Source organism: Trichomycterus rosablanca, chromosome 7 (assembly GCF_030014385.1).
Source record: "Trichomycterus rosablanca isolate fTriRos1 chromosome 7, fTriRos1.hap1, whole genome shotgun sequence".
NCBI lineage: Eukaryota > Metazoa > Chordata > Actinopteri > Siluriformes > Trichomycteridae > Trichomycterus > Trichomycterus rosablanca.
Genome location: NC_085994.1, coordinates 25537533 through 25560256, shown reverse-complemented (window position 1 = coordinate 25560256; position 22724 = coordinate 25537533). Strand labels below are relative to the sequence as shown.

The 22724-nt window shown below is 40.4% G+C and overlaps 1 protein-coding gene across 2 annotated transcripts in view; it reads left to right on the top strand.

The window, feature by feature from the left end:
- The window catches only part of mib2 (MIB E3 ubiquitin protein ligase 2), a 171960-nt gene that overhangs the window by 78968 nt on the left and 70268 nt on the right, over window positions 1-22724 (top strand). For both annotated transcript variants that reach the window (XM_062999171.1, XM_062999170.1), the window contains exons 2-3: window positions 6832-7236; window positions 12734-12905. In XM_062999171.1, the coding sequence (XP_062855241.1) occupies window positions 6832-7236; window positions 12734-12905 (577 nt within the window). The remainder of the gene's footprint in view (window positions 1-6831; window positions 7237-12733; window positions 12906-22724) is intronic.

The window sequence follows — 22724 nt, the reverse complement described above, 5'->3', positions numbered from 1 at the left end:
GTTTGTCCTTCTTGGTGGTATGCTGACATTACCCTGGATACCGTGGCTCTTGATACATCACAAAGACTTGCTGTCTTGGTCACAGATGCGCCAGCAAAACGTGCACCAACAATTTGTCCTCTTTTGAACTCTGGTATGTCACCCATAATGTTGTGTGCATTGCAATATTTTGAGCAAAACTGTGCTCTTACCCTGCTAATTGAACCTTCACACTCTGCTCTTACTGGTGCAATGTGCAATTAATGAAGATTGGCCACCAGACTGGTCCAATTTAGCCATGAAACCTCCCACACTAAAATGACAGGTGTTTCAGTTTTTTTGTCCAACCCCTGTACATTCCCAAGAGAAACTGTCTCCCCTATGACCAGCAATGAATTTACATTTGTGAAAGGAAACGAGACAAGACTGGTTTGATCAGAGTGTAATTTGTCCTTTTCATGCAATACCAAGAATCCTGGCTGCTTTAGTATGCCAAAGTTTGTGCTGGCCTAAATTCATGAGAAATGATCATCTATTGTTTATGCAATCAGAATAAGCAAACTAACTTCGGCTTGTGTAATAGCTGGGCTGGGTAGCTCTGGAGGAAACAACAATGCATTTATAAAAAAGGACTAAGGGGTTGATGTATAAAGGTGACAAGTAGTCTGCAGACACATTTTGTCTGACATTAGTGTTCAGTTTGATAAATCTGTAGCTAATTATTCAAACTGAATTAAACACATACATTCATTCATTTTCATGTTTTACCAAGACAGACAATGAATGAATAAATCTATGTTGTACCCTATGTAGTGCATGGATGTAGAAAGAAACCATTTGGCATTCTGATTGTGATTCTGATTTCATGTAACTGCAGCATTAGAAAGTGACAGTAATAACAAATGTTAGAGGTCAGAGATTCAGATTTAATTTTCTCACATTTGTAAAAATTAAGTAAAAATGCTAATGTAGCCCGAATAAACAAAATAGCAGTGTTTATAAATCCATGTTGGTTTGAACCAGGCCTCAGATCAATTGATTCTTCCCAAAAGAGAACTGATGGTATGGCCTACTTGTGTCTATTGTACTCTGCTTGAACGGCTATGAAATGGTGAAAATTGTCACCTAGAAAACTGCACTGGACTTGGTGTCCTGTGTTACTGCATTATGCCCAGTGATACTGGGGAAACTGGACCCACCCAACCCTGACTAATTTACAGCGGTGGTAAAACATGAAAATGAATGAATGTACAGTGTATCACAAAAGTGAGTACACCCCTCACATTTCTGCAAATATTTCATTATATCTTTTCATGGGACAACACTATAGACATGAAACTTGGATATAACTTAGAGTAGTCAGTGTACAGCTTGTATAGCAGTGTAGATTTACTGTCTTCTGAAAATAACTCAACACACAGCCATTAATGTCTAAATAGCTGGCAACATAAGTGAGTACACCCCCCAGTGAACATGTTTAAATTGCGCCCAAATGTGTCGTTGTCCCTCCCTGGTGTCAAGTGTCAAGGTCCCAGGTGTAAATGGGGAGCAGGGCTGTTAAATTTGGTGTTTTGGGTACAATTCTCTCATACTGGCCACTGGATATTCAACATGGCACCTCATGGCAAAGAACTCTCTGAGGATGTGAGAAATAGAATTGTTGCTCTCCACAAAGATGGCCTGGGCTATAAGAAGATTGCTAACACCCTGAAACTGAGCTACAGCATGGTGGCCAAGGTCATACAGTGGTTTTCCAGGACAGGTTCCACTCGGAACAGGCTTCGCCAGGGTCGACCAAAGAAGTTGAGTCCACGTGTTCGGCGTCATATCCAGAGGTTGGCTTTAAAAAATAGACACATGAGTGCTGCCAGCATTGCTGCAGAGGTTGAAGACGTGGGAGGTCAGCCTGTCAGTGCTCAGACCATACGCCGCACACTGCATCAACTCGGTCTGCATGGTCGTCATCCCAGAAGGAAGCTGACGCACAAGAAAGCCAGCAAACAGTTTGCTGAAGACAAGCAGTCCAAGAACATGGATTACTGGAATGCCCTGTGGTCTGACGAGACCAAGATAAACTTGTTTGGCTCAGATGGTGTCCAGCATGTGTGGCGGCGCCCTGGTGAGAAGTACCAAGACAACTGTATCTTGCCTACAGTCAAGCATGGTGGTGGTAGCATCATGGTCTTGGGCTGCATGAGTGTTGCTGGCACTGGGGAGCTGCAGTTCATTGAGGGAAACATGAATTCCAACATGTACTGTGACATTCTGAAACAGAGCATGATCCCCTCCCTTCAAAAACTGGGCCTCATGGCAGTTTTCCGACAGGATAACGACCCCAAACACAACCTCCAAGATGACAACTGCCTTGCTGAGGAAGCTGAAGGTAAAGGTGATGGACTAAACCCAATTGAGCACCTGTGGCGCATCCTCAAGTGGAAGATGGAGGAGTTCAAGGTGTCTAACATCCACTAGCTCCGTGACGTCATCATGGAGGAGTGGAAGAGGATTCCAGTAGCAACCTGTGCAGCTCTGGTGAATTCCATGCCCAGGAGGGTTAAGGCAGTGATAATAATGGTGGTCACACAAAATATTGACACTTTGGGCACAATTTGGACATGTTCACTGTGGGGTGTACTCACTTATGTTGCCAGCCATTTAGACATTAATAGCTGTGTGTTGAGTTATTTTCAGAAGACAGTAAATCTACACTGCTATACGAGTTGTACACTGACTACTCTAAGTTATATCCAAGTTTCATGTCTATAGTGTCGTCCCATGAAAAGATATAATAAAATATTTGCAGAAATGTGAGGGGTGTACTCACTTTTGTGATACACTGTATGTGTTTAATTGCCAATGCAGGGCAAGGGTATAAAACAATATATAAGGCTTAAATGTTTTTAAAACCACATACGCTTGGTACAACCTTGAATATCCCTAGAGTTGGCATCCAAGCAAGAAGGGCCTTGGTTGGAGAGGTTGAATAGAGCCCAACAGAAATCTATTAGACAACCACCTCTGTAACACTTCATAAATCAGACCTTTATAGCTTTATAGTTGCAAGCCAAAAGCCACTGTTCTCTTGAGTGAAAGGAATGTGACAACCCACTTTGATAAACGGTATGCAAAGTACTCTTTAGATTCAAATACAGTAACACCTTTAAAGAAAACCTCCTACAAAGCAAACTGGGTGACAGTTTACTTTTTACCAAAGCAATGACCTGAAGCATTTCAGCAAAAACAACTCTGGAATGTATTTGGGGTAAGGCTTCAAATGTCCTTCTGTGACCCAGCCAAAGCCCACATTTAAACCCCATCGATAAGTGGAGACAATAAATGACAGTTGACAAATGCTCATCATAGAATCTAGGTGTTTATCTACGTGTGTGTAAGTTTTTTGAGATGTATCCAAGAAGACTTGCAGCTGTAATTGTTCAGGAGCTTCTACAAAGCATTGATTTAAAAATATGAGATATTTTTTATTTGTAATTAATTTTTGTAAAATGTTTTAATTTTGTAATTTTGGCTATTAGGTGTAGAAAGTTGGGCAAAAATGGCAATTATATTGTAAAGGGGGGGGGGGGGGGGTTGGCTTGCGAGTGAAATGTGGGGTGAAGTGCAAGATAAATGACTAAGGTACAACAACACTGTGGCTAACAAGCCAAAATAATGGAACCAAAGTAACAAATAAAAGGCACAAAAACGTCTGCAGCCCCCCAACAAAGAAAGTAGATAGAACAGGGATAGCACAGAACTTAGAACTGGTTGTCTCAATATGCAGCTGTCTGTAAAAGCTTAGTTTTTAGAAAAAAGGAAAAATAGGGAACCCTAAGCACATGCTGTAAAACATGAGTGCTAAGCCAACTACCATTAAATGGTCCAGCTCACACCCTGTGTGCTTCCACTGCATGGATGATCGCTCTGGAAAATGGGTTATCACACTGCCTCTGGGGCAGCTTGCTCATCCTGGGTGGGTCAAAACGTGACACCCTCAAACTGTGGCTATGGCAGCTGAGTTTCCTGAAAATAGGTAAAGTGTAAGAAACCTGGACTGTTACAGACCTGCCATCACAGTTTCAGTAAAAAGCAGGTTTACCAGACAGAGAAGCTGGCAAACAGCTGTGCTTTACAGGGTGGGCCATTTATATGGATATATGGATACACCTAAATAAAATGGGAATGGTTGGGGATATTAACTTCCTGTTTGTGGCACATTAGTATATGGGAGGGGGAAAACTTTTCAAGATGAGTGGTGACCATGGCGGCCATTTTGAAGTCGGCCATTTTGGATCCAACTTTAGTTTTTTCAATGGGAAGAGGGTCATGTGACACATCAAACTTATTGAGAATTTCACAAGAAAAACAATGGTGTGCTTGTTTTTAACGTAACTTTATTCGTTCATGAGTTATTTACAAGTTTCTGACCACTTATAAAATGTGTTCAAAGTGCTGCCCATTGTGTTGGATTGTCAATGCAACCCTCTTCTCCCACTCTTCACACACTGATAGCAACACCACAGAAGAAATGCTAGCACATGCTTCCAGTATCCGTAGTTTCAGGTGCTGCACATCTCGTATCTTCACAGCATAGACAATTGCCTTCAGATGACCCCAAAGATAAAAGTCTAAGTTGGTCAGATCGGGAGACCTTGGGGGCCATTCAACTGGCCCACGACGACCAATCCACTTTCCAGGAAACTGTTCATCTAGGAATGCTTGGACCTGACACCCATAATGTGGTGGTGCACCATCTTGCTGGAAAAACTCAGGGAACGTGCCAGCTTCAGTGCATAAAGAGGGAAACACATCATCATGTAGCAATTTCAAATATCCAGTGGCCTTGAGGTTTCCATTGATGAAGAATGGCCCCACTATCTTTGTACCCCATATACCACACCATACCATCAATTTTTGTGTTCCAACAGTCTTGGAGGGATCTATCCAATGTGGGTTAGTGTCAGACCAATAGCGGTGGTTTTGTTTGTTAACTTCACCATTCACATAAAAGTTTGCCTCATCACTGAACAAAATGTTCTGTGTAAACTGAGTAAAACTGTGTAAATTTTTGATTTGCCCATTCTGCAAATTCAGTGCGCCGATCTGGGTCATCCTCGTTGAGATGCTGCAGCAGCTGGAGTTTGTAAGGGTGCCATTTGTGAGTAGCTAATATCCGCCGAAGGGATGTTCGACTGAAGCCACTCTCCAGTGACATGCGGCGAGTGCTACGCTGTGGGCTCTTGCTGAATGAAGCTAGGACAGCCACTGATGTTTCTTCATTAGTGACAGTTTTCATGCGTCCACATTTTGGCAAATCCAACACTGAACCAGTTTCACGAAACTTGGCAAGCAGTTTGCTAACTGTAGCATGGGAGATGGGTGGTCTCGTAGGGTGTCTTGCATTGAAATCTGCTGCAATGACCCGGGTACTGCGTTCACCAGACATCAACACAATTTCTATCCGCTCCTCACGTGTTAATCTCTGCGACATGTCAATGGCTGTAAACAAAGAGAAGCTTGTAAATAACTCATGAAAGAATAAGTTTACGTTAAAACCAAGCACACCATTGTTTTTCTTGTGAAATTCTCAATAAGTTTGATGTCACATGACCCTCTTCCCATTGAAAAAACTAAAGTTGGATCCAAAATGGCCGACTTCAAAATGGCCGCCATGGTCACCACCCATCTTGAAAAGTTTTCCCCCTCCCATATACTAATGTGCCACAAACAGGAAGTTAATATCACCAACCATTCCCATTTTATTTAGGTGTATCCATATAAATGGCCCACCCTGTACTTTAGAGACTACAACCCCATATCAGAAGTTGGGACAGTATGGGAAGTGTTGTGTTTTTTATATTTATTTTAACTTTTTTTTCATTGCAGATTAAAACCACCTCCTTGTTTCTACACTCACTGTCCATTTTATCAGCTTCACTTACCATATAGAAGCACTTTGTAGTTCTACAATTACTGACTGAAGTCCATCTATTTCTCTACATACTTTTTTAAACCTGCTTTCACCCTGTTCTTCAATGGTCAGCACCCCCACAGGACCACCACAGAGCAGGTATTATTTAGGTGGTGGATCATTCTCAGCACTGCAGTGACACTGACATGGTGGTGTGTTAGTGTGTGTTGTGCTGGTATGAGTGGATCAGACACAGCAGCGCTGCTGGAGTTTTTAAATACCGTGTCCACTCACTGTCCACTTTATTAGACACTCCTACCTAGTTGGTACACCTTGTAGATATAAAGTCAGAGACGATCACTTTATTGAGGGATTTTTTATTTGAGTTGGTCATCTTCTAGACCTTCATCAGGACGCTGCCCACGGGGTGCTGTTGGCTGGATATTTTGGTTGGTGGACTATTCTCAGTCCAGCAGTGACAGTGAGGTGTTTAAAAATTGATCCACTCATACCAGCACAACACACACTAACACACCACCACCATGTCAGTGTCACTGCAGTGCTGAGAATGACCCACCACCCAAATAATACCTGCTCTGTAGTGGTCCTGTGGGGGTCCTGACCATTGAAGGACAGCACAAAAGGGGGCTAACAAAGCATGCAGAGAAACAGATGGACTACAGTCAGTAATTGTAGAACTACAAAGTGCTCCTATATGGTAAGTGGAGCTGATAAAATGGACAGTGAGTGTAGAAACAAGGAGGTGGTTTTAATGTTATGGCTGATCAGTGTCCATCCATTCCTACATTTTAGGCCTGCAACACAACTTGGGTTTTTACTGACTTATATCTAAGAATGATAGATAGTTGATTGTCTTTATAAATAAACACCTAAAGCTTAAGGTTACCTTTATAACAGTTCTTTTACTCTTAATTTTTTTGCAGTCACCCCTGACCTGTCTCCGGAGAGCCCCCTACTTGGCACCCTCCCGCTCCAGCCAGCTCGCTCACGTACTAGCGCCCCCAGCACCAGCCCTCTTTCCCCTGCCGAGCCGTCTGCGCGGCTCCACCATAAGCGCAGCGGCGAGGCCGGAAGTGGAAGTGCTAGCCCGCCCACTCGTGGCGCCATGGAGGTGGGCATGCGTGTGGTGCGTGGCATTGACTGGAAGTGGGGCAACCAGGATGATGGAGAGGGCCATGTAGGCACAGTGGTGGAGGTGGGTCGCCAGGGCAGCACCAGTACACCTGACAAGACGGTGGTGGTGCAGTGGGACAGTGGTACTCGTACCAACTATCGCACTGGCTATCAGGGTGCATTCGATCTGCTGCTTTATGACAATGCGCAAATAGGTAAGTGCCAGACACAAACATATTTTTTTTTTAATGGGATTCTATATATTGACTTTTAATCCACATGTAAACATCTAATTCAGTTTACACATTTTAAAGAGTACACTAAATGGCCAGAAGAATGTGGACGCCTGACCATGAGTCTGTCAGACATTCAATTGTTAAACTATGACCCACCTCTTTAACCTTTTACCTACACAACATGTGCTCATTGGGGTTCAGGTCAGAGCTCTGTGTAGTCCACTAATGGTTCTCTACACCAAACTACACCAAACTTTGTCTTAATGGACCTCGCTTTTTGCACTGGGATAATAGTCATGCTAGAACAGAATAGGACCCAAAGACTTTTCCCAAACTGTTGCCACCAAGTTGGAAGCATAAAATCTATTATTTTATAAGTTGTTCTTTATACCTACATACCCTTTATACATACAATGGACTGAAACATCTTAACTTAATAATTAGGAGGGGTGCCACTAAACTTTTGACCATAGAGTGTACATGACTGCAATGTACAACCCCAAATCAGAAAATGGGACAGTATGGAAAATGCAAATAAAATAAAAACACAGAGTTCCTTACATTTACTTTGACTTTTATTTGATTGCAGACAGGATGAACCTGAGATATTTCATGTTTTGTCTGCTCAGCTTTATTTAATTTATTATTAAACGTCTATTCCTGCATTTCAGGCCTGCAACACATTCTAAAAAAAGTTGGGACAGTAAAGCATTTACCACTTTGTAATGTTGCCATTCCTTTTCACCACACTTAAAAGACGTTTTGGCACCGAGGATACCAAGCGATTTAGTGTTTCAGATTTTATTTTGTCCCATTCTTCCTGCAAACACGATGTGCAACAGTACAGGTTCATCAATGTCACATTTTTCATTTCAAAACTCTCCACACATTCTCGATTGGGGACAGGTCAGGACTGCAGGCAGACCAGTCCAGTACCCATACCCTCTTCTTCCGCAGCCATGCCTTTGTAATGTGTGCAGCATGTGGTCTTGAAGGCAGTATATGTTGCTCTAAGATCTCAATGTACTTTTCTGCATTAATGCTGCCATCACAGAAGTCTAAATGACCTTTCCCAAAGGCACTGACACAGCCCCATAGCATGACAGACCCTGACTTTTGGACTTGTTGCTGATAACAGTCTGGATGGTCCTTTTTTGTCTTTGGTCCGGAGCACACGGCATTCATTTTTTCCAAAAAAGACCTGGAATGCTGATTCATCTGACCACAAAACACGTTTCCACTGTGTGATGGTCCATCCTGGTCCAAGCCCAAAAAAAGTCCACACCGCTTCTGGACATGGTTAACATAAGGCTTCTTTTTTGCACAGTAAAGTTTTAAGTGGCATTTGTGCATGTAACTCTGTAATGCAGTGCTTGACAAAGGTTTGCCAAAGTAATCTCTTACCCATGTGGTTATGTCAGCTATTGTTGAGTGGCGGTGCTTGATGCAGTGCTGTCTGAGGGATCAAAGATCACGGGCGTTCAGCTTAAGCTTGCGCCCTTGGCCTTTACACACTGAAATTCCCCCTCAATTCCTTGAATGGTTTAATGATATTATGAACTGTAGAGGGAGAAATATGCAAATCCCTTCCAATCTTTCTTTGAGGTTCATTGTTTTTAAACATTTCAATAATTTTCTCATACATTTGTTGACAAACTGGAGATCCTCTGATCATCTTTGCTCATCAAAGACTTAGCCTTTCCTGGATGCTGCTTTTGTATCAAACCATGATTACAATCACCTGTTGACATCACCTGTTTGGAATCACATCATTATTTAGGTTTTTCATTTCATTAGTAGCCCTAAATTGCCCCCGTCCCAACTTTTTTTGGAATGTGTTGCAGGCCTGAAATGCAGGAATGGATGTTTATTAATAAATGAAATGAAGTTAAGCAGACAAAACATTAAATATCTTTGGTTCAAATTGTCTGCAATCAAATAAAAGTTAAAGCAGATTTAAGGAACATTGCATTTTTTTAATTTGCATTTTCCATACTGTCCCAACTTTTTTTGATTTGGGGTTGTAGGTCTATAGGCTGAATGACAATTTTATAGATGGTGTAAATGTCTTCTGCATCAGAATGTTGTAATAATTGTCAAAAAATGTTTGACAGTTTGGTGTAGTAATATTTTCTATTCTTACCAGGTAAGCAAAAACAGAATAAATTCACCAACTGCAATTTAACTGATGACTGTAGGTTCACACTATGAATAGCATACTATTAGAACTCAGATCATAAATTAAACAGGTTAAATATTAGTATAGAACTCCAAAACATGTCTTGATCTCATCAACGAGCTTGACTTTTTAATTGAACATAAAACGAGTAGTAGTACAAAACCTGGTATAGAAAAAAACATGCTACAGATAAAATTCTGGGCAAAATGATGATATACACCAGTGAGCCAAAAAATTAGGAAGGATTGGACTGGTGCAGTTTTTTTTAGCTGCAAAGTCACTGTCTGTCTGCTCGTCTCACTTTTTCTCTGTCTCACTCACATTCTCTAAGCAATTTAGCCATACACAGATGCCCTTACTGTATTTAAAGCCAAGTAAATGCTCATTGCTGAACCAAGATGCCTATTTCTCCCACTATTAGAACAACATTCTTGTGCCTTAAATGATTCAGAGTAATGGAGCGAAGGAGCATGGGGAATAGAGAGAGCGGGAGTAAGTGTGGGAGAAATAACTTATTTTCAAAAAGCAATAGTTCTGTAAGGGAAACTCTCATCATCTATCTGCTTTAAGTGAATGCAAAACGGTTTTTACTTATTGACCTTGAAGGGGGTCTTACAACTGTAACTGTAATTCTTTATAAGAGTTTACCAATCAGAGGTTTTTAATCCTTTGGAGGGATTTCCAACTTTTTCAAGGTCATGACTTTTGTCGTACTTGACACTGTTATCTAAAAATGGTAGTGGTCTTTATATTCTTATCTGTACCCACTTTATTATTATGATTATTATTATTATTATTAAGTGGATTCTAACTCTTGGTTGGCCCATATGGATAGTGTTTCTCCAGAACATTCTGTCTTATATTTTGGTTTTCATGCTTCTTAATAGCTGGTTCATTGTTTCTGTAATTGTATCCATTTATTGAGTTGCACTTAAATTAAAATCTGGTAACTTTCTATAATTTAAAATTATTCTGTTCATTACTGCAGAAGAATTTCAGCCCAATTCCAGCAAAGTTTGAAGAGGAACTACTGGGGATAGTTAATGACCGGCTGCCACCTAGCAGAATAATCTAGCTTGTTCAGGGATTTTGTTATCTTCTGGTTATGATTGCAATATGCCCCCCAACCTCACCCCCATCCCTCCTTATTCATGAGGGATACATTTCAAGGGGGGATACCCCTTAACCCCTGGATAGCTCAAACTATGGATAATACCAAATTCTACAGTCAAGCCGGAAAGTCTGCACACCCCTTTTACCTTCTCCAAGTTGTTTACATTACAGGCTCATTCTATAATAGATTGAGTTCATTTTTTGTCACAAAATTCTACACAAAATAGCCCACAATGACAAGGTGAAAGCAGGTTTTTAGACATTTGTGCTAATTTCAAAATGTAAAATATCATATGTACATATGCATATGCATAAGTGTGCACACCCTTTGATATGACACTCTAAAGTGAGCTGAGGTGCATTTTGTTTTCACCGATACTGCTTGAGATGTTTCTACAATTTAAATGGAGTTCATCTGTGGTAAATTTAATTGACTGGACATGATTGGGGATTGCCAACACCTGCCTATATAAGGTCCTGTGGTTGACAGTGCATATCAGAGCAAACTCCAAACCATGGAGTCAAAGGAATTATCTGCAGACCTCAGAAACAGGCATAGATCTGGAGAAGGGTACAGAAAAATTGCTGCAGCTTTATAGGTCACAAAGAGCACAGTGGCCACCATCATTTGAAAATATATGAAGTTTGAAACCACCAAAAATCTTCCTAGACCTGGCCGCCCAGCCAAACTGAACGATCAGGAAAGATGGGCCTTGGCCAGGGAGGTGAGCTGGAACCTGAGGGTCACTCTGACAGAGCTTCCAGCATTACCTTGTGGAGATGGGAGAACCTATCAGAAGATCAACCATCCAGGCAGCACTCCACAAATCACGCCTTTATGGTAGAGTGTCCAGGCGGAAGCCACACCTTAGTAAAAGGCAAATGACAGCCTGCCAAAAGGCACCTAGAGGACTCTCAAAACCATGAGAAACAAGATTCTCTGGTCTGATGAAACCAAAATTGAACTTTTTGGCCTGAATACCAAGCATCACATCTGGAGGAAACCAGGCATCGCTCATCATCTGGCAAATGCCATCCCTACAGTAAAGCATGGCGGTGGCAGCATCATGATGTGGGTATGTTTTTCCGCAGCGGGACCAGGGCGACTAGTCCTGATAGAGGGAAAGATGAATGCAGCTAAGTACACCGAGATCCTTAAAGAAAACCTACTCCAGAGCGCTTTGGACTTCAGACTGGGGCGAAGGTTTACCTTCCAACATGACACTGACCCACAGCACACAGCCAAGAGAACAAAGGAGTGGCTTTGTAGAAAGTCTGTGAATGTGAATCCAGTAAAACATCTGTGGAAGGAGCTGAAGGATATGCCAAGAGGAATGGGCAAAAATGTTCAGAAACAAGTGTGCCAAGCTCATAGCTTTTTTTCACCAAGACGCCTTGGAGCTGTAATTCAACCAAGTTTTAGGCTAAGGGTGTGTACAGATACTGTATGTAACCCCTAAATAAACGATTTTTGTCAGTAAAATGAAATTGCATATTTTCGAAACCCTGTTTTCACTTTAAGGCAAAAAAAAAAAAAAAAAAAAAACTCAATCTGTTATAGAATGAGTCTGTAACGTATTAAAATGTGGAGAACGTGAGAGATTAACACGAATAACTAATAAAATAGAACAATGATGACAATATCATGGTGTTACAACATTTTAGCAACCACATCATACTTTTTTCTGCTTCAAATTAAGAATTGTTTTCTTTTTTAACTTAACAGAAGCACTTCATGGTTTCTCTTAGCTGAATATCCAGTATCACTACTTTTGCTTGGACCATAGTTAGGCAAATAAAGTTAATCTGAACACTGGCTACTACGTGACTAAGTGCAGGTAGCATATATGGCATGAATACACTGAACAAATAGATGATTCATGTCCCAGCAGGATGGTGCGAGATGATTTGATCTGGCTATTCGGAACAACGCTTATTTTAAAACTTATGATTTGTTGGGGGGGGGGGTTGGATATTTTTAACTGCAGTTAACCATGGGTAACTGAAGCCATGGAATGTAAATCTGGAGATAAGGGGAGACAGCTATATTTAGAATAGTAAGAAAGTGTAGTACATCTTAAGATTTGAAATGTAGTCAGTGTTGGCCATTAGTTTTATTGTTTGTATTTTTGTGCTTTCCTTGATAGTTTCCATCGTTGTTTCTTTCTCTTCCTCCTCCTTTAGGTGTTCGACACTCAAACATTATATGTGACAGCTGTAAGAAGCATGGTATTATGGGAATGCGATGGAAGTGCAAGGTGTGCTTTGACTACGACTTGTGCACACAATGCTACATGAATAACAAACATGACCTCTCGCACGCCTTTGAACGCTATGAGACTGCTCACTCGCAGCCGTGAGTAAAAATTTCCTACTTTCTTGTTGCCTAATCATCATTTTGTTTATCTCCTAAATTACTCCTCTGAACAGCTAAACTTACATACACCTATCAGCCACTGACATGGTGGTGGTGTGTTAGTGTGTGTTGTGCTGGTATGAGTGGATAAGACACAGTAGCACTGATGGAGTTTTTGAACACCTCACTGTCAATACTGGATTGAGAATAGTAGAGCACTGCTGTGTCTGATCCACTCATACCAGCACAACACACACTAACACACCACCACCATGTCAGTGTCAATGCAGTGCTGAGAATGACCCACCACCTAAATAATACCTGCTCTGTAGTCAAGTCTAGTCAAGTCAAGTCAACTTTATTTATATAGCGCTTTTTACAATAGACATTGTCTCAAAGCAACTTTACAAAATCCAGGACCAACAGATACAAAAAACCCCTGTTGAGCAAGCCGAGGGCGACTGTGGCAAGGAAAAACTGTGGCAAGAGGAACCAGACTCAGCAGGGCCCATCCTTCTTGGGTGGCCAGGAGGATACTTTAAATAAATACACGATTTACACAGAGCATACGAACACAGAATTAAATGATCTAAAAGTTATAACTGGTAATAAATAGATAAATAATAATAGAGTTGTTCTTCGCTGTAGTCTTCAATAATGTCTGTAGTGATTTCTTGTCATTCTTGGTGCAATTACTCCAGACCAGTCACATCCGGCAGGAGCAGCATAGTTGTCACGGCAGTCTCGACTTTAATCCTTAACCTCGGCGGGTAAACAGGTTTCCATCAGAACGCCTTTGGAGTAAAACAACAAAGAATGTAGTTAATAATGTACAATGCGAGTTGAGTAAAACAGTTTTACAGAGAGTTTTAGACTCCGGCAGCCCTAATTATTACAGCATAACTAAAAGGGAGAGCGAGCAGGTAACAAGGTCATGAAGGCTTTCACAGGACATCAGCGCCCACCTCTCCTACCCAAACCGGAGTGATCGGACAGGAGAGGCAGAACGACAGCAACCCAACATCCCTGATCACCACAAGTTTCTATGACCAAGAACCCCCAAGCTCTGCGCCTTTATCTATACTAATCAAAAGCCTGAGAAAATAAATATGTTTTCAGTCTAGACTTAAACATTGAGACTGTGTCCGAATCCCGAATAGAGGCAGGAAGATTAGAGTTGTGGAGCTTTGTAAGAAAATGCTCTTCCACCAGCTGTGGTCTTTTTAATTTTAAAAAGTAATTTTAAAAAGACCCCTGTGGGGGTCCTGACCATTTAAGAACAGGGTGAAAGCAGTTTAAAATAAAAATAGATGTACTACAGTTAGGGCTGGACGATATGGCTAAAATTTATATCACGATATAACTCCTAATTTCGGTCGATACGATATAATTCCGATATCGATATGAATAATACAAATGTCAGAAAAACTGCCAGGAACACCAACATTGAAAGGCTGTACCTGCAAACCTCTGAACCCTGCAAAAGTCTATGAAATCTCACCCTTTACAACTACATAATATTTTAGAAATAATAATAATAATAATAATAATAATAATAATAATACAAATAAATTAGCTTTCACATTTTACTTGTATTCAGCATTTGTATACAGACAAAAACACGACATCATTCTCAAATAAACATGCTTTGACAATATATAATATAATATATTAACATATGTCTTTGGAAAGAGTACTAAAATATTGTACTCAAGTAAAAGTACTATTACTTCAATGAATTTTTACTTAAGTACAAGTAAAGTTACTAGTCTTAAAATCTACTCAAGTAAAAAGTAACTCATTTAAAATGTACTCAGAGTAAACTTCACTTCGTTACTTTTTTAACAGGAGGGCGTGTCTCTTCTGTGTAATGCAAACATGACAAGTGGATATAAATCTCACAATAGTTGTTTTTAATTCAAATGTAATAGAAGAAACATGTTGATACAACATTTAAAACATTTAGGGATGTGTAATGTGTCATTTTAGTCCCATAAAACTTTTTCAAACTGTATAACCACTAGTGATGTGTCGTAGAATGATTCGAATCTATTGAACGGCCCTTTAAACTGAAATAAAGGAACTGCTTCTGGGAGTCGTTATGTATATATACAGTTCTTTAAAGGAACCGAGACAAAAAATTCGACTCCCCGTCGCAGAATTCACTGCAGCAGTTTCCCAGACGCGATTTTTTAGCGTTTTTATTTTACTCAGTAACGGACCTTATTTAAAATGTAGCGAATTACAATTCTTAATACAAAACATACTTAAGTAAAAGTAAAATTACAGGCTGTGAAATCTACTTTAGTAGACAAGTACACAAAAAAACTACTCAATTACAGTAACGTGGGTAAATGTAATTCCACCTCTGTAAATTTTACTTTCCACCTCTGGTCCCAACTTTAATCCACAACATGGACTGATTATTATTTGTATGCATGGCTGGATTACTGACCGGGCCAGTGGGGCCAGCGCCCAAGGGCCCTTGAGGTCAGGGGGCCCCGGGGGGGCCTTGGCCCAAAACATTTTGCGATGCGTAACAACATTTATGATACAATATATTTTTTATTTCCGAGGGCCCTCCATTTTAAGGATCCTCTGACTATTAGGGACTTTGACCCCAGGGCCTCTTGGGGGCCCTAGCCATGCTTTTGGGGCCCCTAGCCATGCTTTTGGGGCCTAGCCATGCTTTTGGGGGCCCTAGCCATGCTTTTGGGCCCTAGCCATGCTTTTGGGCCCCTTATGAAAATGGATGAGGCGTTGTGGCACTGCTCTGACTTCGACTTCTGGCTATTAGGGGTCCTAGGAAAGAGGGGGACATATTTTTAGAGGGCCCTGGTTATGAGAGCCCCTACCAGGGGGCCCTAGAGAAGTGCAGGGCATACCATTAGAGGGCCCTTGATCACGAGGGCCCCTGCTATGGGGCCCTTGACTTCCATAGAAGTCGTTTACCATGGCTCCTTGACTTTCTAGGGACCTACAAATTGCCAGGCAAGCTACCATATTTCATAACAGAAGTTTTGTTGCAAATATGCGATTCAGGCCCTTACTTAATGTCTCTGAATTTGTATTGTTTCAAAATGATTATGTTCAATTTTTCTTAAGCGCAGAGACACAAATTAATTTAGCAATTTTGCAATTATTTAAATTTAAGACAAGCAATTTGTCTGATGAATGCTATCTTTGACACCGATTAAATTGAGTGAATTTGGCCAAGGGTGTGATTTCACTTATGTGAAAACAACAAGCCATTTGACTAGTTTCATGTTTCCCCTTTAATAAACAACAGTAAAGAGACCAGTGGTCACTCTAGCTCTAAAGGAATGCATGAAAGGAAAAGTGCCTTTTCATACAACAGAACTGCAAGCTAATTTTACTGAGTAGCACAATTTTGGTTTGGTGACAGATGATGAAACAGCAAGTGGTTTTGTTGTAGTAGCTGTGGCTGTGGTATGCGTGTAACCCTGATATTTTGTTTGAGGATTATTTATTGGAAAACATATTTTATTCAGCTTGTTATTCAATGACTATTCAATGACAGTTTGACATGACTTGACATGTTTCAAGGCAGTGTGAAGGGGTCTCGACAATAATTCAACTTGATTTAATATCATTAACACAGCATTTTTAATATACTCAAAACCTTCCCCCTGTCTCCCTCTCCATGCCTCTCTCTCTCTCTCTCTCTCTCTCTCTCTCTCTCTCACACACACACACACACACACACACACACACACACACACACACACACACACACACACACACACACACAAAACAGTATTTTTTGTAGTAGATAGTGGCTGCCCCTCCCCCACTCTCTCACTCAGTGGTGAAAAATTGTTACATTGCCCTAAATTCCCACGGGGGCTGAGCCAATCAGGTGTTGCGAGAACTTCCAAGTGAATATGCAAGATCTATATAGTATATATATCTATAGTATCAAAACTCCTCACATTCAGACAGTTCAGCTTGCGAACTTGCTCTGTGCTTTTACTACAACTTTTACCTTGCTATTACCAGATCAGCAACCAACAGCCTTTTTAAAGGCTCATTGCCCTTTATACTGCATTATATTATTTTATAATATATATAAATATTTTTATATTATACTATACTATATTGCATATATTCTGTTACATTCTTTTCATAGTCTTTTCAAAGGCTTATATATTATATTATATTATATTACATGATATAATATTATATTACTATATATAATATATTAAACTTTGAAAGGTTCACAGCCTTTTTCAAGGCTAGTGTAACGTTGCTAACTAGCAACTCACAGCTTTTTTAAAAGCTTATTGTTATTTGCATATTACATTATTGATAATAGTAGAAGTGTAAGCTTTATAATATTAGTACATACATACAATACATTTACAATAACAACAATTTATAGCTAAATAGTTATAGGTCAGCCTTTTTTTATTACATATTGTATCTGGTTCTACAATTTTGTGATTGTATTTTTTTCCTGAACATACAACATAGAAACAACATAGTAAGTATTGAATAGGAATAGGAATTTGCAAGACAAGCTTCTATATTTGCATCTTAAGAAACACTTGCCATTAATAACATGGATCCCAAACAAAAAAGTGGTGCCTCAAAAAGAAAAGCAAAAAAGATTAAGGAAGCAAATCAGGCAGATTTCCTGAAATCTGATCTCAAACTTCTTTGAGAAACCGCTGGATATGAGTGAGACAAGTATTGCTAATGTTAGCAGTGATCAGAGTTCTAGCAATGTAGATGTGATCACCACTGGCTTAGTGTCACCTGTCAGTGACTATGTACCTTTGCAGACCCAGTCAGGTGCAGAGCAGGAATGCCAGCCCTGCCAGGCTACCACAGACCAGCAGCAGAAAGACCATGAAAGGAAAGTTGCAGGTGTGTCAGACCCACAATCAGACCAGCCAGCTGCATCGTGTGAGTGTCGTTTTTCAAATGAGGTGGGCAAGGACCCCAACCCCTGGTGTGAAACGGTCAACGACCCTGCTTTATGGCCCAGTACCATTACCGACCAAGCCAAGTCGATTCTTGTTAGTAGAGGAGAAGCTACATTTCAAAACAGAAGTGCTAAGTACCCAGCCTCAGTCAGGGATAGAGGCATTGGGGGTACCAGTAGGAGCTTTTCAAATGCTCTACTCAGTTGCTCTCTACCCAACGGGCAAACTGTGACTAGGCAGTGGCTACTTTACTCTCCTTCAACTGGCTGTGTGTATTGTTTTGCTTGCAAACTGTTTTCCAGTAAGCACAATACTTTTGTTCATGGATTTTCTGACTGGAAACATTCAGAGCGGATTGGTGAGCATGAGGGGAGTGTGGAGCATAGGGCTTGCATGCTAGCATTATATAATCGCTCCAGAGGCACAGCAACAATTGATTCTGATATTGTCAAACAAATTGATGCAGAAAGACAATACTGGCGCGAAGTTTTGAAAAGAGTTGTTGCAGTCATCCAGTTTTTGGGGGAGAGGGGACTTGCTTTCAGGGGAGATGATGAGCTATTAGGATCAGCCCACAATGGTAATTTTTTGGGCATCATAGAACTCTTAGCCAAATTTAGCTAGGTGCTCCTAGCTGAGCACCTCCAAAGGTTTGGAGGTAAGGGAAAAGGTTCTGTGTCCTACTTATCATCGACAGTGTGTGAAGAATGTATCCATTTGATGGGACAGAGAACAAATCAGGCAACTGTTAATGAGATCAAAGAATCAAAATACTTCTCTGTTATAGTTGACTCCACTCCAGACCTTGCTCATGTGGACCAACTTACTTTTATTTTCAGGTTTGTTAATAATGACGGACATGTAGTTGAGCGTTTTCTAGCTTTTGAGCCTATTGAAAACCATAGTGGGGACAGTTTGGCAGAGTGTGTCGTTGCTATGGTGGAGAATCTGGGCCTAGACTTATCCAACTGTAGGGGCCAGTCATATGATAATGCAAGTAACATGTCGGGAAAGTACAATGGAGTCCAAGCTCATCTTAAACAAAGAAACCCTTTGATTTGTTATGTCCCCTGTGCAGCACATTCACTGAATTTAGTTGGTGTCAATGCTGTTGACAGTAGCCCAGAAGCTGGACGTTTTTTTGAATTTGTACAGGCAATGTACACATTTTGTGCATCATCTACACACAGGTGGGGAAAGGTTTTCTGTGATACTGATATCAAACTCACACTGAAATCACTGTCAGGTACTCGATGGAGCGCACGAGCTGAGTCAACTAAGGCTCTTTGGAAATATTATGCACAACTGAGAGAGGCATTGAATGATATGTCTAAAGATATGGAGGAGAAATGTGTAACTCGAAGTGAAGCCTCTGCACTCTGTGACAAATTGGACACGTTGGAGATGGCCTTCATGGCATACTTCTGGGACACAATACTACAGAGGTTCCAAGCCACAAGCCTGCAGCTGCAGAAGCATGATATTGACATATGTACAGCTACACAACTTATCTTGTCTTTACGAGACTTTGTGGCAGCACAGAGAGATAACTTTGAGGTGTTTGAAGGGGCAGCTTTAAATGTCACCACTGCTGTCTCCCAAGAGTACAGGCATGACCTCCAGTGTACAAAGAAGCGCAAAATTATGTCTGATGATAGTGCAGAGCCAGGTGTAGCATTTAACAGAAAGGACAAGTTTCGGATCGAAACTTTCAATGTTGTCATTGACAAACTTGTGTCCTGTCTCAACCATCGTTTGAATGCATACACACACTTAACTGAGCTATTTGATGTTCTTTTCATGCCTGACAATATGTCCAACAGTGAGCTCACTTTAAAGGCTAACTCACTCGCTGCAGCATATCCTTCAGATCTGAACATGAGCCTGGCAGATGAATTGATACAATACAAATCATTCATAACAGAAAAAGAAAAATGTCCTAGTAAAATGCTCAAAACCATGATAAATTTGAATTTACAGTCAACCTTTCCAAATGTCTACATAGCACTTAGACTTTTTTTGACTGTGCCTATCACAAATTGTGAAGGGGAGCGTTCATTCTCCTAACTGGCTCGTATTAAGAATGAACTCAGGATTAGGATGCGCCAAAACCGCCTGAACTCACTGTCACTTCTGGCCATTGAATCAGATTTGGTCAGACAGCTTAATTTTGATGAATTAGTGGATGACTTTAGTAGAAAGAAATTTATATAAAATAGATTCTTGTGTTAGGGTTAGTTATTGACAGGTTGTTTAATGTATTAATTTATTTATGTTTGGGCTCTTTGCCCAGGGGGCCAGACTATCCTTAATCCGTCCTTGTTTGTATGTAAACATTTTCGAACAAAAGTGCTTAGAGTTGCTGCAGAATTTGCTATATCAGGTATTGTGCTTGAAGACTACAGAAAAAAAGAGTCTAGTCTTTCCTCTCTTATCAACTATTTCTACTGCTTCTTTTTTAACTGTGGATGCTCGTTCACTCACAGCTGTTGAACTCATTTAGCCGCTAATATCCACCGTGTTGTAGCGGAGTGTAATCAGAGTGGTAACGCTGAGCACTGGCATCATGCCTGTGGCGTACGTCATCACGCACTGACTGCATATCGATCAAATTAGTTTAAAAATCATATCACCGTTATTGAAACATTTTCTATCACGATATATCGAATTATTGTCCAGCACTAACTACAGTCAGTAATTGTAGAACTTCAAAGTGCTTCTATATGGTAAGTGGAGCTGTTAACATGGACAGTGAGTGTAGAAACAAGGAGGTGGTTTTAATGTTATGGCTGATCAGTGTATGTATATTACACTAGCCCACCACTGCTGAGATCCAGGTTTGAACCTTAGGGGTGCTGTTGGACGACTAGTTTTATACACAGACCTGTTTGACAGATATGACTTAGTGGGTGTGGATGGTCAAAGCCCTTACTAGATTGGAAGGTGGATTGGGTCATTGCTTCCTGGAGGAACCGGACCTGCCACAATCCTGACCATGATAAGATCGTTGATAAAAAAAAAGGAACATTCTTGTCAGATAATCTAAGATAATCTCATTTTTACAGTGTAGCCTGCTTTTACATACAGCCTGTACAATCCACCAATCATGCTAATGAGTTGCACATTATATGGCCAAAAGTATGTGGACACCTGACCATGATCTTGTTGTTTATCTCTTAATCATTTATATCAGGGGTGTCAAACTCATTTTCTTTCTCATTTTTTGATTATTTGTAAATATTTCTCAACATCACTAAGTGGAAAACCACCTTAGTTAAACGCTGATGTGGAAACACTGCCATCTAGTGGCGGGATGCGGTCCCTTTGCGGGTCACAAAATCGGCATGCATTGTCGGAGATGCAGTGTATGTACAATTTTACAGTGTATTTTAAGACAATCATACGTCTTTTAAAGGCCTTGCGTTTGACACGTGATTTATATGAAGCAGTTTTCTCCTTTGCCGCTCTAAAAGGATCTACTATTTTTGAAAGGCTTTCCACTAAATTTTGGACTATGTTTGTGCAAATTTGTGGCTATTAATTCAAATGAGCATTGGTGATTCCCAGAATTAATCTGGGTTAATTTATCTGACCACAGCAAATGTTTGGACTGTTTTTTTTTTTTTGTCGAAGATGAGCTTGAGCACCGAAAGTTCAGTGTCATTTCTTTACAGAATTGATTTCTGTTTCGAGCTGCAGGCTGCATGATGTAGTTTTTGCGTTAAGTAACAATTGTTTTCCAAAGTACTTCCAAGCCCATGTGGCTATAATTATTACCGTGGCATGATGTTTTCTTATGCAGTGATGTCTGAGGACGTGTAAGATTTGCAGGCTTACATTGAGAATGTTCTTTCTGAACTCATTTACAATTCTCTTACAAAGTTTGCAAAGACGAGGACTAAGCCTTTGGTAGATCCTTCTTTTAGATGCAATTTTGATACCCTTACCTGCTACTAATTAATCTGCTTATTGTGAAATGTTTCAAAACATTCAAACTAAAATATACTTTAAACTTTTCACTTTTCTTTTGCCCTATCCCAACTTAAAAGTGTTGCAGACATCAAATTTAAATGATGTACAAAATACATCCAGCTAATCAGTAAAAACATTGCCATTTTTTGTACTTAAATAAAAGTAATAAAGCAAAAGAACAAATGAACATAATAACACATATTACTGTTGTTATTGCATTTTATGAGCTGTCCTATTTTTTTGCAAACTGTATTTACTTAATGGTGAAATGCAAAAAAAAAAAAATCATATTCAGAGTAAATGAAGGAACATGCAGTCAAGCCGGAAAGTCTGCACACCCCTTTCTTCGTCTCCACGTTTTATTACATCACAGACTCATTCTATAATAGATTGAGATCATTGTTTGTGACAAAATCCTACACAAAATGGCCCACAATGACAAAGTGAAAGCAGGTTTTTAGACATTTGTGCTAATTTATTAAAAATCAAAGCTCCAGCGTATCCTTGTGGAGATGGGAGAACCTATCAGAAGATCAACCATCCAGGCAGCACTCCACAAATCACACCTTTATGGTAGTGGCCAGACGGAAGCCACTCCTTAGTAAAAAGGCTCATGACAGCCTGCTTGGAGTCTGCCAAAAGGCTCCTAGAGGACTCTCAAACCATGAGATACAAGATTCTCTGGTCTGATGAAGCCAAAATTGAACTTTTTGGCCTGAATACCAAGCGTCATGTCTGGAGGAAACCAGGCACCGCTTATCACCTGGCAAATGCCATCCCTACAGTGAAGCATGGTGGTGGCAGCATCATGATGTGGGGATATTTTTCAGCAGCGGGAGCAGGGCGACTAATCCTGATAGAGGGAAAGATGAATGCAGCTAAGTACACCGAGATCCTT